Source organism: Lithobates pipiens, unplaced genomic scaffold (assembly GCF_037356315.1).
Source record: "Lithobates pipiens isolate NorthernLeopardFrog02 unplaced genomic scaffold, aLitPip1_a1.2 Scaffold_28, whole genome shotgun sequence".
Taxonomy (NCBI): domain Eukaryota; kingdom Metazoa; phylum Chordata; class Amphibia; order Anura; family Ranidae; genus Lithobates; species Lithobates pipiens.
In genome coordinates this window covers 64,953,828-64,969,539 of record NW_027507789.1, presented here as the reverse complement: position 1 = coordinate 64,969,539, position 15,712 = coordinate 64,953,828, and the positions used below count along the sequence as shown (strand labels likewise).

At 47.1% G+C, this 15,712-nt stretch overlaps 2 protein-coding genes across 2 annotated transcripts in view; one reads left to right on the top strand and one right to left on the bottom strand.

Moving 5' to 3' along the window:
• The window catches only part of HID1 (HID1 domain containing), an 81,666-nt gene extending 76,107 nt beyond the window's left edge, over positions 1-5,559 (bottom strand). The window contains exon 1 of the mRNA XM_077459334.1: positions 5,289-5,559. Within this exon, the coding sequence (XP_077315460.1) occupies positions 5,289-5,354 (66 nt within the window). The 5' untranslated portion in view covers positions 5,355-5,559. The remainder of the gene's footprint in view (positions 1-5,288) is intronic.
• Positions 5,560-5,714: 155 nt separating this feature from the next.
• Positions 5,715-15,712, top strand: part of CDR2L (cerebellar degeneration related protein 2 like) — a 43,930-nt gene continuing 33,932 nt past the window's right edge. Inside the window, exon 1 of the mRNA XM_077459335.1 lies at positions 5,715-6,725. Coding sequence (XP_077315461.1) covers positions 6,647-6,725 — 79 coding nt within the window. The 5' untranslated portion in view covers positions 5,715-6,646. The remainder of the gene's footprint in view (positions 6,726-15,712) is intronic.

Sequence of the window (15,712 nt, the reverse complement as noted above, 5' to 3'; positions counted from 1 at the left end):
AAGGAATACTGAACTAGCATGGCTACCACAGCATCTTGCAGCAGCATGTTATGCCATCCGGTTTGCGTTTAGTTGGACCATCATTTATTTTTCAACAGGACAATGACCCCAGGCTGTGTAAGGGCTATTTGACCAAGAAGGAGAGTGATGGGGGTGCTGTGCCAGATGACCTGGCCTCCACAGTCACCGAACCTGAACCCAATCGAGATGGTTTGGGGTGAGCTGGACTGCAGAGTGAAGGCAAAAGGGCCAACAAGTGCTAAGCATCTCTGGGAACTCCTTCAAGACTGTTGGAAAGCCATTTCTTGAAGCTCGTCAACAGAATGCCAAGAGAGTGCGCAGAGCAGTAATAAAAAGCAAAAGGTGGCTACTTTGAAGACCCTAGAATAGAAGACATATTTTCAGTTGTTTCACACTTTTTTGTTCGGTATATAATTCCCACATGTGTCAATTCATAGTTTTGATGCCTTCAGTGTGAATCTACAAATTTTCATAGTCATGAAAATAAAGAAAATTCTTTGAATAAGAAGGTGTGTCCAAACTTTTGGTCTGTGCTAATAAAATATATCTATCTATCTCTCTCAAGGGTTTGGTTACCCATTTCTTCATTATATTGGTGTGGTCATACGTCACGTTATTTAGATAAATTATTCAGTTAACATCACCAATTCTGATAGAGAGTAGATCATCATTACCACTAGTTCTGATACAGATTAGGATTGTGTTGGTTACTTTATATTTCCTATATATTATACATACACTTTTTTTTTTAGGCTAGATCACCCCGACACTTGGGTAAAGCGCTGTCTCTTTTTATTCAACAACCACTAAGTCCGAGGTGCAATATCTGTTGCAAGCTTCAATATTCATATCTGGCAGCTTTATAATAGTAATACAGGAAGATAGTTATTGCTGTAGTTCTGGTATAGTGACGCTGATCCTACTGAGCTCAGCATCTTAAACAGGAGAGTCACTACTGCTTCTATGCCCGCCCCTCACCTCCCTCTGCCCAATCACAGAAGTCTTGGTGTTATGTGAACACATTCACAAAAGACAAAGGCTTCTGTGAATGGGCACCAGAGAGGAGGCATTTCTCACCTTTCAGATCCCTGGAGTGTCTCTGGTAGAGCAAAAGACCCATCAAATGTAAAATAAAGATAAGTCCCAGAGATGCACCTGAAATTTCTGCTGCCGAAACATATCAGCCGAAAATGGTGTTTTTGGTATTTTGACAAGAAAAGAAAAAAGGTCAGATAATGGCACAAAAAAATAAAAAATAAAAAAAAAACACCCATGCTTATGGCACATTTTTCATAGGTCATGTGGAAAAAAAAAAAAAAAAAAAAACCCACACACATAAAAACACACCACATCAAAAATTTAACATGGCTGCGTTATTAATGCATTTCAATGGTGTTTGCCGCGTTTTTTTTTTTTTTAACTGACCAAAAACGCAGCAAGCAAAATTTTTAACACCACAATGGAACGGTCCAGCGTAAAGACATACATAGAATTTAATAGGATGCATTTTTCTTGAGCTAAAAAAGGTGTCGATAATGGCTGACAAATTCATATACATCAAAGTTCATGATATTAAGCAAAAAGTCAAATATATATTTATTTTTAAACACAAGACGACCCTTTACAAATCAATTACTTCAACAGTTTTGGCAAACAGAACTAGACCCTCCTATTTTTTTCAGCTAGGCAAGCGGCCATCTTAGCCTCCGTTTGATTTGCAAATGCAATGGTGCTTCACACGTCATCAGTTAGGATAGTTTGACAGTTTGGTTGAGATCACAAGCAATCAGTAAGCAATCAGTAAGCAATCCTGGCATGCAACTTTTTTTAAAAATGGTTAAATGAATGGGTCTAGTTCCGCTTTAACTAGACATCGATATCCACATCTACGCGTGTGGCATATTGATCAAATAGGTTGCTGACTATAGATAATGTGTAGTGAGCTGTATTAGCAATGGGGAAAAAAAATAAAAAAAGAACACAGTAGTTTCTCAACCAGGGTTCCATGGAGTCTTAGGTTTCAATGAGCAATTTCTGACTATCAAGTTCCCACTGACAGCATGGACCTTTTTTGCTATCTGTAGGGGGGGGCAATTCTTCCCACTGACCATCACACTAACGTATCAGGAGTTGTAGATAGTTATTTTTTTTATTAGGGGTTCCCCGAGACCTTGAAGTTATTTCAAGGGTTTCTCTGTGCTGAAAAGTTTGAGAAATGATCTAAAAAGACTTTCAAAGCTGAAATGAACTGACCGAGAATAACAAAAGAGCAGCTTTAATCTTCTACTGCCTAAAGGTGATGTGGACAGCAAACACAATAGGGAGTAGGCATCAAGTGGTACAGTCAGCAGAATGATGTGGAACAGGAGTCTGACCAGCATCAGCCGAGCGACAGCCACCAATAGAAGGCACAGCAAAAATTAAAGGAGAACGTACAGTGACTGTTCAAATCATCATCCAATCAGAACCCAGGAAATGTATACACCAGTAATCATCTACATTCTACAGCAGCAGTTGTCAACTTATAAGCTAAAGAAGGCCTCAAATGCAGCCACTGACATCAAAGGGCCACACAATGTTCAATATATGTAATGCTTAAAGGATATTGTCACAGACTGCAAACCTAATAGAAGAAATGCTACCGAAGACAATACAAAACTGGGAACATGTTACATGATGCTAGTAGAGATCAGTGCTATTACCCCCAATCTGCTCCCACTACAGACTGCTGTAATCCAAGGGTGGCAAATCATACACAGACTTAAGTCAGTCAAAAGTATTGGGCCTTTACATGCACATTGACCTTAATGGCATCTCACTCTAAAGCCTCGTACACATGGTGTGATTGTTGGCCAACAGAGCCAGGATCTTGCCTTGCATACTAACGGTACACAATTGTCGTGCCACAAACATGACGCACTAGGAGGAATTTCAGCTCTTGAGCGCCACCCTTTGGGCCCCTTCTGCCAATTTCGTATTTGGTGAGCATTGATTGCAAGCATGCGTGTTTGTAGTTTGGACTTGTGTACTGACCATTAGAAAATCTGCTGTCAAACTGATGTGCGCTGAAAATTTACTAGAAGGTCATCCAACATTTGTTGGGCAAAAATTTGACAATTGTCAAAAGGAGCATACTAACGGTAAGATTTTTAGGACAACAGTCTGTCAGACAATCCCCTGCCAACAATAGTACCATGTGTACAAGGCTTTAGTCCGTAAGGTTCAATATTAAGTTGGCCAACCCTTTGCAGTTATAATGGCTTCAACTCTTCTGGGAAGGCTGTCCACAAGGTTTAGGAGTGTGTCTATGGGTATGTTTGACCATTCTTCCAGAAGTGCATTTGTGAGGTCAGGCACTAATGTGGACGAGAAGGCCTGGCACCCAGTTCCTGCTCGAATTCATCCCAAAGGTGTTCTATCGGGTTGAGGTTAGGACTCTGTGCAGGCCAGTCAAGTTTCTCCACCCCAAACTCTCTCATCCATGTCTTTATGGACCTTGCTTTGTGCAGTCATGTTGGAACAGGAAGGGGTCTTCCCCAAAAACTGTTCGCACAAAGTTGGGTGCATGAAATTGTCCAAAATGTCTTGGTATGCTGATGCCTTAAGAGTTCCCTTCACTGAAACTAAAAGGCTAAGCCCAACCACACAACATAATCCCTCTTTCCACCAAATCTTTACATAATGCTGTTGGGCAAGTATCGTTCTTCTAGCAACCGCCAAACACAGACATGTCCATTGGATTGCCAGACAGAGAAGTGTGATTTGTCATTCCAGAAAACGTCTCCACTGCTCAAGAGTCCAGTAGTGCCGTGCTTTACACCACTGCAGTTGACGCTTTGCATTGCACTTGGTGATGTAAGGCTTGGATGCAGCTACTTGGCGATGGAAACCCGTTCCATGAAGCTCTCCACACATTGTTGCTGTGCTAACCTGAAGACCACACAAAGTTGGAAGGTCTGTAGCTATGGACTCTGCATAAAGTTGGTGACTTCTGCGCACAGTAAATGTCAACATACGCTGACCCCGCTCTAGGGCTGGGAAAAAAAAAAAAAAAGAAGATCGATTTAAATCTTGAATCGAGTAGATTCAAAATTTTAGCAAAATCAATTTTTTTTTTACTTTTCACTAGCGCGGACACCGTGCCAGGTGCTGTGGGAAGGAGTTTTTAGGCGAGGCCGCGGCTTCAGCCTAGTCCACGAGGCCGGACGCCACGAACTAGGGTGAAGCTGCGATCTCGTCTAAAAACTGCTGAGGCTCCTCAGGATCGGTGTGATGTCCATCAAAAAAAAAAAAAACCCACACACACACACACACACACCTCGATTCGAGAATCGTTTTTTCTCAAAAAAAAAAAATATAAAAAAAAAAAAAAAAAAAATCGCCCAGCTCTACCCCGCTCTGTCATTTTACGTGGCCTATAACATTGTGGCCGAGTTGCTGCTGTTTCTAGTCGCTTCCACTTTGTTATAATACTACAAAACAGTTGACCGTGGAATAGTTATTAGCAAGGAAATTTCACGGATGGACTTTTTTGCATAGGTGGCAACCTATCCCAGTACCGCCCTTGCGCCCTCATTCACATCGGTGCCATTTGAAAGGTCAAATCACATCCCAAAATCACAGCCCATTACCAGCCACAACACTGTCCCAATCGGTGCGATGCCGCACCGATTTCCAAAAGTAGTTCCTGCGCTACTTCTGGCAACTCGGGGGGGCGATTTCAATGGACTTCTGTGCATGATGCCTTTCGAATCGCCACCTGAACTCGCACTGAAATGCGGGGTTTGCAATCGTGCGAGTTCAGCTGTACTCCAGTGATTTCAAACCTGACTTCATTGTGAACGAGGGCTCAATTCACAGAGCTTCTGATCAACATTTGGAGGGGTGTCCCAATACTTTTGGTAATATATATAGTGTGTGTGTGTGTGTGTGTGTGTGTGTGTGTGTGTGTGTGTGTGTGTGTGTGTGTATATTTATTTATTTAAAATATATATATATATATATATATATATATATATATATATATATATATATATATATATATATATATATGTATATATTATCTGTATGTGTGATTATATATATATATATATATATATTTATTATCTGTATGTGTGATTATGTGTTGTATATAGATGGGACGTGTCCCTCCCATGCGATCAGACATGATGGGGGTAGTAGTTCCCCGCACACCTGTACAGTATACACGGACACCTGTCCGCCGGTGTGGGGGAAGGAGTGGACCTCTCCGCCCCTCCCCCTCGTACCTGGGTCTTTGTAGTCAGCTGGATGACCGCCTTCCTAAAATTCAGCTTGGTATCCGTGTTCCCCATGCTGGCACCGGAGCGAGCTGCCCGTCCACGGGCCCGATCCCCCGTCTCGAATCCGCCTGCAGCAGCTGGCAAACCGGATTTGTCAATCAGCGAGGGAAACCCCGCCCCCCTCCTGACATCAGGCAGCCGCGCCCACACAACTGGCGTATGTGTTTCGTTGTCCCAGGCTGAGGAATCAGAGTCACCTCAATAGGCCTCGCCCCTAGGTCAATGGTCCGGCCCGTAGGTAAACAGGCCCCGCCCAGTAACCTTACACTATGGCAGGAGGGCCGCCTGATAGAAGGGAGTGCAGAGCTCTGCTATAGAGGGTGAAGTGAAGACCGCACAGCCCAATGTGTGCAGCGGCGACGACAGGGTTAAATATGCCAGGGCACGATGATGCGAGGAAGGAGGGGAAAGCGGCAGCCAATCAGCGAGGAGGAGTGACAGGCCAGCTTGGATGGGAGGGCGGGGCTTGGTCGGTCCAGGCCTGGGGATGCTACGGGGATACAGGAGAGCGTACTGCGGGAACCGGGTGTGCAGAGGCCGGGGGGGTCAGCATTGGGTACCGGGCACAGACCGAGGGAGGCGGTGATCACAGCACGGGCTGCTCTGATCGTGCATTGTAAGCAGAGGTCAGCTTGTCTGCATGGGATTGTACTAACAGAGCCTATCCCATAATACCAGGACACATCACTGAGATCAGACGTCAATAGGAGCCCCCAGGAACACAGCAGCACACATAGGGGCCCATTATTGATGCCACCTACAGCGTCCCATTGGTGTTGGCAACTATAGGGGCCATAATCAATGTCACCTATAGGGGCCTATTATTGATCTAACACATAGGGGGCCCATTATTGATACCACCTACAGATGCCCATTATTGATGCCACCTACAGTGGCCCATTGTTGATGGGAACTATAGGGGCCATAATCAATGTCACCTATAGGGGCCTATTATTGATCTGACACATAGGGGCCCATTATTCCTGCTCTATAAAAGGAGGAGGGGTGGGAGGGGAGCACTGGGGGGATCCTATCCCTGTAATGGTAGTACCTACCTACCTAATGATACTCCAGGAGATCACAATTAGGTGGTAGGAATTGTGAGATCAGCAATAGTTAATACTGACATATATAAGGTTGGGGAGAGGTACCCATGACATCAGGAAGCCCCCCTATAATTTGATGAGTAATTTCTACATGGCGCTCTGAGGGGTTCATCGCCAGTCCTGTAAAGCACAAGTCTCAGCTTGTAGTGACAACATCTGCAGTGGGTGTGTACAGGCGAAGCTTTGTCGGCAGGCCAGATGTTGGGGGCAGGAAGAATGGAAGAGTTTCATAGTGAGGAGGACGAGCCTTGGTATGATCAGCATGATCTTGAGCAAGGTAAGAGATGGCAGCCCAGAAATAAAGCTTTCCCTGCGCCCATAACCTTGCTTTGTTGGGGGGAGGGGGGGGAAGTTCATGCTACCACTCAATAGCACTTCTTTTAGTAAGGGGACAATGCTTACTACTCTTCTTGCAATGTGGCTTTGCCTCCCTGGCTTGGGCATTCCTGCATCAGGACTAGAGATGAACTCAGGTTTTCTCCAAACTCATCTCTAGCCAAACTCATGTTCCTTATTTACGCCAATGAGCTTCAGGCCAGGTCACTTTGTTTACAAGAGCTAAGGGGTGGGATTGACTTGACCTGTAATTCATTGGAATAAATAAGGACTGGAAGTTTGGGTAGAAATGAATTCAAAAGGTGCCCCAAGCTCATCTCTAATCAGGACTCCAGGCGAACATAGTGACCAACAACGTAGTCACATCTGTAACCCTCCCAGCCAGTGAAACACCTTCTGCCCGGTGCTGCCTTATTACATCAGCAGATGAGCTCCACCATAGCCTCACTCTATCCCAGCCTTTGCCTTCACAATGGACAAGAGAGAGACAGCAGTCACGTGACCACTTGAAAAACATTATAAAAAGGGTATTTTATATTTTTCTTAAACATAAATGCTCAGAATATCCGCACTAAATACCTCACCTGATCAAACCGTGTGCATTGGAACCTACAGTATGGTGAAGGAGTCACTTTGATCCATGTTTGGCAACCTGAATTACCTAGTAGATGGCTTCCTTAACCAGCTGGGGCAGTAAAAACTAACCTGTGTTATTAATGTATGTTATCCACACTAAAGTATTTACATATTCTGATCAAGCAATAAAAGCACTTTAAGCCCCTTTCACACCAGTAGACCAATCGGGTCCACCTATTTTTCAGATGGACCCAATCGGATCACCCATTGTTCTCTATCGGACCACCCATTGTTCTCTATGGAACAGGGGGATGTCAATGGACACATGTCGTCTAACATCCGGTCAACTGAAAACGGATGGGGATACATTCACCATCCATCAGGGGGATCAGATCGGGTGACAGTTGGATGGAAACAGACATGCAGACCGACTGCCCCAATAGAACAGTGGGCTGTGTCTGCAGAATAGACATGGACCTGTCATCTGCCTGCTCAGCAAGGATCAGCAGAGAGATCCCCCACTAAGCAGGCAGATCTGCTTGATTGATCCACTCTGCTCCATCTGAAAGTGGTCTTAAAACCAACCCTCATTCATCTCTGTGCATATAAACATTGCGGAGAAATGCATTTTCAAAGTTCACAACAGAGGCACTGATATCTTAGCTTTTCCCCTATTTCTTTCCATTACAGCAGAATCTTGGCAGACGACCAGCCCTCCGATGTAAACACACAGCAGGTGTTTGTAAGCTGTCAGAGACTAGGGATAAGCTGGGTTCCATTATAACCCACCGGAAGCTGTCAAATGGTTGCATCCCCACCCATGCAATCAGCTGTGGCCAGGGCATTCTCTACCCTGCAGCTGCATGTATATAAAGGGAAATGGAAGCTTGTGATTTCATTGATCTAATATGGCCAATATGAGCATTTCAACTCCTTTGTGTACATGCAGCTGCAGGGTGGAGAATGCCCTGCCTGCAGCTGATTGGGTGGGTGGGGATATAAACATGTGGCAACTTTACATGGCTTCTGTCAAACTGGGTTTAGACCAATCTATATTAGAAACCAACTGAAACTCCACCTATGGATCTGCTCACCACCAATGCTGCCATATATATGATATATATATATATATATCAATTTGGCCTTGGGATCCGATTGATTTTCTAACATGTTTCGTGGGAAAACCCGCTTTATCAGGGCCTCAGATCCTCTAAAAAGTACTGTAATAATGTACAAAACAAATATTCAAGAGACATTTACTCATTGAATGACACACATTACTGTGATACAATACTATTCATTCTGAATGGAAAAATAGTCAAAGGGTATCCTTTGCGAAATCCACTCTTAAGTATTAAACTACCAGTGATAATATACAATTAACAAATAAACAATTATTTTCAAAGGTTGCTGCTTACACTGTCACGTGTCTTCCAGTACCCTTGAAAATGTCAGAAAAAGTTGCACAACACAATAGTGATTCAAATACCAACAACAATGCATGGAAGGGTTCAAGTGCATAAAAATGTGACAAATCTATAACTATAGAGAAAAAGAAGCTGCTAGCATTCTTAATATATTATCAGTGTATAAATCAACCATCACAACATAAACCTCAAAACCATAAGCTGAGTGAAATGACAAATGAGGTCTCGTGACCTGCTTCCCGATTTGGCCGGGAGGAGAATCAGTGTTCAAGAAAGGGTGGGATTCTGTGCCCCAAGCCCATCCTTTCTTGAATCCTATAAAAAACCTCTTTCTCTAATCACATACTTAAAAAAAAAAAAAACCCCGATTGGAATCCATGCATCTGGCACTCTGCATGTAGATTAGGGGGCTCAACGCATGGATGGGGGGGGCTGCGCCTGTGCGCCACTAATGGACAGGCCGCCACTGTATATAAGTGATGTGTCCCCTTAAGGCTCAGGCTCCCAGCTCACATAAACCAGCATGGATTCAGGATTACTTCCTGGTGGGCATGCTGATGTCACCAGGCCCTGTCCTGATGCATTTCATCACACTCATGTCACTTTTTCAAAAGGGTTAAAAAATTAATTCTGAATGCCACTCTAACACACAATCCCAATGGACGTGCATTGCACATGGTTGTGGGGCGTTTGAGGTGCCCATTGACTTGAATGTGTTGCATTCGGCGGTCTTAGTCAACTTCACTGCATTCGCAAAGTATCAGGGCTGCTGCATGCAAACACCCCCCTCCACTGCCTAAAGCGCACATTTTTGCCACCCCCCAACCCCAAGTCTAAACATGGCCCTAGAGTCTTTATTGTGCTCTTGTCACCAGAACAGGAACGGGGGGGGGGGGGGGCCTTCGAATGAGGACACTAGTTCTGGTGATCCAGGTGACAACCAGGTATTTCCACACATTAGGGAAATATAATGGGACACCTATGACAAACAAAACCTGACAGGGATTATAACTCTCTCTTAATTTGTCTAAAATGAAAATGAAAAGTTTTGCCTTTGTTCTCCTGTAAAGAGGAAGGCAAGGTTACACAATAACCCTTTATATTCTGCCCCCCTATTCTTACTTGCATACATTTTCTAATAAATTGCAGTATAAATCTTTTTTTTTTTAACTTTTCCTAGCGTTCACATGACTACAAAGCCTGTCTTCTTTCTGTGCACCTAGTGGGTGTGAATTCTGTCCTGCCCAATAGCGCTTTAGAGCCATGGACACAATTTATGATTTAGCAGCATTGTCGGGCCCCCAGTAGAACAGGAGTTGAGTTACCAAAACTGGAGAGTGAAAAATCTGGTACAACTGTGCACGGTAGCCAATCCGCTTCTAACTTCAGCTTGTTCAATGAAGCTTTGACAAAAAAACTGGAAGCTGATTGGTTTCTCTGCAGAGCTGCACCAGATTTTGCGATCTCCAGCTTTGGTAAATCAACCCCATAGATAGACTATCGAGAGCTTTGATGTCACATGACCTCATAGAAAAACTTTTTAAAAAGATATTTGCATTGTAATTTATTAAAAATATATGCTAGAAATAGCAGAGCAATGGGAAGGTAATATTTGAAAGATGAGTTATTGGGAAGCCTACTTTAGTGTCTATATTCTAGGCATGGGTTTACTGAAGATTAATTCTGGACAGGGTTGGATTTCCATTACTGGATACTATAGACACAAAACCTCTGATGCCCAAAGCAACACCCCGCTGCTAGGATAATTCCTTTTCTATGGAATATTTTACTGGTCATAACCTTCTGTAGAAAACTGTGACAATATAATTGCCATCACAGAGCTGCCTCTGCTGCCTTGGCTCTCAGACTGTTGGACGCCATTGAGGTCAACAGAGAGAGAGAGAGCTCAGACACAATCAAACAGCTAAACAACAATATGGCATACTGTAAAGAAAAAAAACATGTAACATTTTATTATGCCAGCTAGAACTGGGTATCTTGATGGCATCATTAAAACATGAATTTACCGGACTCAGAATTTGCAGTGATAGTAATTATGCTGCGTGGTGAGGTTGAAGGCAGAAAAAATCATTATGCCATCACCTTTCTTATATCACTTATACTGTTGACCCAAAAGACCTATATTTTAATCACTGGCCCAGCAGAGTAGAAAATTAAAACAAGCAGCTCAGTCTGCAGTACTCCCCTCTGTTCCAGTGCTGTCCTCTCAAAGACTCACCAGTGCTGGCCCTCTTCTGGTTTAAGTGAAACCCAACATCACCCAACCTATTTCCTATGAATCAGAGAGTGGTTTGGATGTGAGTCATCATGTGATCCTGAACAAGCAGTACTCCTGGACGATGCTGCACTCACATATGACTATGTGAGCTCCACATTGTTTAAAAGCAGTCTCCAAATTGCAGCCGGGGCGAGATGTGGCCCTTTGCTTGTCTTTTTACAGCCCTTGGGGCACTATTCCATCCACCAGCACCAACGGTGGGGCACTATTCCTTCCACTGACACTACCGACGGAGAAGAATTTCTTCCACTGACACCAACGATGGAGCAGAATCACTGACATCACCAATGACGGAGCAGAATCTCTTCCACTGACACCAACGATGGAGCAGAACCCCTTTGTCAGGCATGATCATCACATGCCTGATGAAGGGGTCCTGTGTGACTCAGAAACGTTGCACTACCTATTCTGTGAGGTGAACATGCTTCAATAAAAAATTGTTTGGGCGCTACTTGATGATCCGTGGGGTGCTGGCAAATATCCTCATTGTGGTTTCTGATCCAGTCTTCAGCTGGTGGTTGCTGCAGCACCCAAAACTTTTAGAGCTTTATCCAGGAATGTGTGCAATGGTAATTTGGAGTATTCCTCCCACTGACACCAAAGATAGGGCATTGTTCACTCCTACCGGGCGCCAGGACATGTTTTACTCCTACTGGTCCTAGTCTGCCCCCCTAAAGTCTGAAGAACAGTAAACTAGCCGTTTAGAAAGTTTGAAGACCCCTGGTCAAGAAGGACTGTCCACTGCCAGCAAGAAAGAAGAAGGGACCAATGAAGTCACAAGGCTGGCCTGAAGGCTGCACAGAAAAAGATACATATTTAAAAAAAAAAGATTGACGGGGTGGTTCATACATTTTTTTTACCGTATTTTTTTATTTCTTAACCCTTAGCTTTCAGTCTCTCTCCAAACCCCTTACCTTCCCCCAACCTGACCTGTTCTCTTAACTCTCTTTCTCTTCACCCCTACACCCACTCCTTTTGCCACTTTTTATCTGTACCCCATCTATGATTTCCCCACTGCCAACAGAAATCATTTGATTTTTTGATTCCCAATCTTCACTTGAAATTTAATTTGTTCTGTCATGACTGGACCAATCATGGCCACAGGTGGATCACTGTACCAAAAATCTGTATTCAGTACCAAAATATGCTATACAAGGATATACAAGGATATTCATTGACTGTGCACTTCAATATTTGAATAGCAACAGTTCGATTGGATTACATGCAGTAGCTGAGATGCCTACACTCAATGAAATCGTTTTCTCTTTGTATATGTATTGCCTGAATCTGTCATGGGAGAGATAAATAGAATACTGCGGCACAGTGGTGTAGTGGTTAGCACTCTCACCTAGCAGTAAAAAGGGTCGCTGGTTCGAATCCCAACCACGACACTACCTGCCTGGAGTTTGCATGTTCTCCCTGTGCCTGCGTGGGTTTCCTCTGGGTACTCTGGTTTCCTCCCACACTCCAAAGACATGCAGGTAGGTTAATTGGCTTCTGTCTAAAATTGGCCTTAGTATATGAATGGGGACCTTAGATTGTGGGCTCCTTGAGGGTAGGGACCAATGTGAGTGTGCAATGTACAGGGATAGGAGTAGACACTCACTCAGGTTGAACTGGATGGACTGGTGTTTTTATTCAACCTTACTAACTATGAAACTACTATGAAACTATGAAATGGCAGAAGGTTTTTTTTTTGTCTTAATGCATTGTAAGCATTAAGATAAAAAACCTTCGGTGTGCAGTAGCCCCTCTAATACTTAACTAAGCCCCATCTAGGTCCAGCGATGCTGCAGGAGACTCTCGGCTGCCCGCGACTCTCTTTCATCTGCTGGGACAACAGCGTTGCTCCCGCTTCTGTCACTCAAAGTCAGTGAGCCAATAAGGACAGAGAGGGGGCGGGCCATGGCGCCGTGTCTTAATGGACACCCAGAGCAGTGATTTAGCTCCGGTGCCCCCATAGCTAGCTGCTTACTTTGGGGGCACTCAACGGGAGGGAGGGACCAGGAGAGCAGAAGAGGGACCCAAGAAGAGGAGGATCTGGGCTGCTCTGTGAAAAACCACTGTACTAAACAAGGAAGTATAACATGTTTGTTATTTTTAAAGAAAACAAAATGAGACTTGCTTTATTTACCAAATAGGTGAAACATTTGTATTTTCCAATATTTCCCACTTAAATTTAGCGTTATTTTTGGCATCGATTTTTCAAAATTTTTTTTTTCTACATGCTAACCCTGCACCATAGAAAGATAGTTGTGTAAATAAATGCACACATAAATATTATGAAACTGTGAAAACATTCTAGTATACGTTCATTCCCTCTAGTGAAATGTTACAATTTATTTTAATTCCTGAGCTCACGCCAGAGTGGCGGTGCTGGTGGGGAGTTGGGATGAGTGGTGGTGCTGGTGAGGAGTTGGGGAGTTGGGATGAATGGCGGTGCTGGTGGGGAGTTGGGATGAATGGCGGTGCTGGTGGGGAGTTGGGATGAATGGCGGTGCTGATGGGGAGTTGGGATGAGTGGCGGTGCTTGTGGGGAGTTGGGATGACTGGCGGTGCTGGTGGGGAGTTGGGATGAGTGGCGGGGAATTGGGATGAGTGGCGGTGCTGGCGGGGACTTGGGAGGAGTGGCGGTGCTGGCGGGGTGTTGGGAGGAGTGGCGGTGCTGGCAGGGAGTTGGGATGAGTAGCGGTGCTGGCGGGGAGTTGGGATGAGTGGCGGTGCTGGCGGGGAGTTGGGATGAGTGGCGGTGCTGGCGGGGAGTTGGGATGAGTGGCGTTGCTGGCGGAGAGTTGGGATGAGTGGCGGTGCTGGCGGGGATTTGGGATGAGTGGCGGTGCTGGCGGGGAGTTGGGATGAGTGGCGGTGCTGGCGGGGAGTTGGGATGAGTGGCGGTGCTGGCGGGGAGTTGGAATGAGTGGCGGTGCTGGCGGGGAGTTGGGATGAGTGGCGGTGCTGGCGGGGATTTGGGATGAGTGGCGGTGCTGGCGGGGAGTTGGGATGAGTGGCGGTGCTGGCGGGGAGTTGGGATGAGTGGCGGTGCTGGCGAGGAGTTGGGATGAGCGGCGGTGCTGGCGGGGAGTTGGGATGAGCGGCGGTGCTGGCGGGGAGTTGGGATGAGCGGCGGTGCTGGCGGGGAGTTGGGATGAGCGGCGGTGCTGGCGGGGAGTTGGGATGAGTGGCGGTGCTGGCAGGGAGTTGGGATGACTGGCAGGGAGTTGGGATGAGTGGCGGTGCTGGTGGGGAGTTGGGATGAGTGGCGTTGCTGGCGGAGAGTTGGGATGAGTGGCGGTGCTGGCGGGGATTTGGGATGAGTGGCGGTGCTGGCGGGGAGTTGTGATGAGTGGCGGTGCTGGCGGGGAGTTGGGATGAGTGGCGGTGCTGGCGGGGAGTTGGAATGAGTAGCGGTGCTGGCGGGGAGTTGGGATGAGTGGCGGTGCTGGCGGGGATTTGGGATGAGTGGCGGTGCTGGCGGGGAGTTGGGATGAGTGGCGGTGCTGGCGGGGAGTTGGGATGAGTGGCGGTGCTGGCGAGGAGTTGGGATGAGCGGCGGTGCTGGCGGGGAGTTGGGATGAGTGGCGGTGCTGGCGGGGAGTTGGGATGAGTGGCGGTGCTGGCAAAGAGTTGGGATGAGCGGCGGTGCTGGCGGGGAGTTGGGATGAGCGGCGGTGCTGGCGGGGAGTTGGGATGAGTGGCGGTGCTGGCGGGGAGTTGGGATGAGTGGCGGTGCTGGCGGGGAGTTGGGATGAGTGGCGGTGCTGGCGGGGAGTTGGGATGAGTGGCGGTGCTGGCGGGGAGTTGGGATGAGTGGCGGTGCTGGCAAAGAGTTGGGATGAGCGGCGGTGCTGGCGGGGAGTTGGGATGAGCGGCGGTGCTGGCGGGGAGTTGGGATGAGTGGCGGTGCTGGCGGGGAGTTGGGATGAGTGGCGGTGCTGGCAGGGAGTTGGGATGACTGGCGGGGAGTTGGGATGAGTGGCGGTGCTGGCGGGGAGTTGGGATGAGTGGCGGTGCTGGCAGGGAGTTGGGATGACTGGCAGGGAGTTGGGATGAGTGGCGGTGCTGGCGGGGAGTTGGGATGAGTGGCGTTGCTGGCGGAGAGTTGGGATGAGTGGCGGTGCTGGCGGGGATTTGGGATGAGTGGCGGTGCTGGCGGGGAGTTGTGATGAGTGGCGGTGCTGGCGGGGAGTTGGGATGAGTGGCGGTGCTGGCGGGGAGTTGGAATGAGTAGCGGTGCTGGCGGGGAGTTGGGATGAGTGGCGGTGCTGGCAGGGATTTGGGATGAGTGGCGGTGCTGGCGGGGAGTTGGGATGAGTGGCGGTGCTGGCGGGGAGTTGGGATGAGTGGCGGTGCTGGCGAGGAGTTGGGATGAGCGGCGGTGCTGGCGGGGAGTTGGGATGAGTGGCGGTGCTGGCGGGGAGTTGGGATGAGTGGCGGTGCTGGCGAGGAGTTGGGATGAGCGGCGGTGCTGGCGGGGAGTTGGGATGAGCGGCGGTGCTGGCGGGGAGTTGGGATGAGTGGCGGTGCTGGCGGGGAGTTGGGATGAGTGGCGGTGCTGGCGGGGAGTTGGGATGAGTGGCGGTGCTGGCAGGGAGTTGGGATGACTGGCGGGGAGTTGGGATGAGTGGC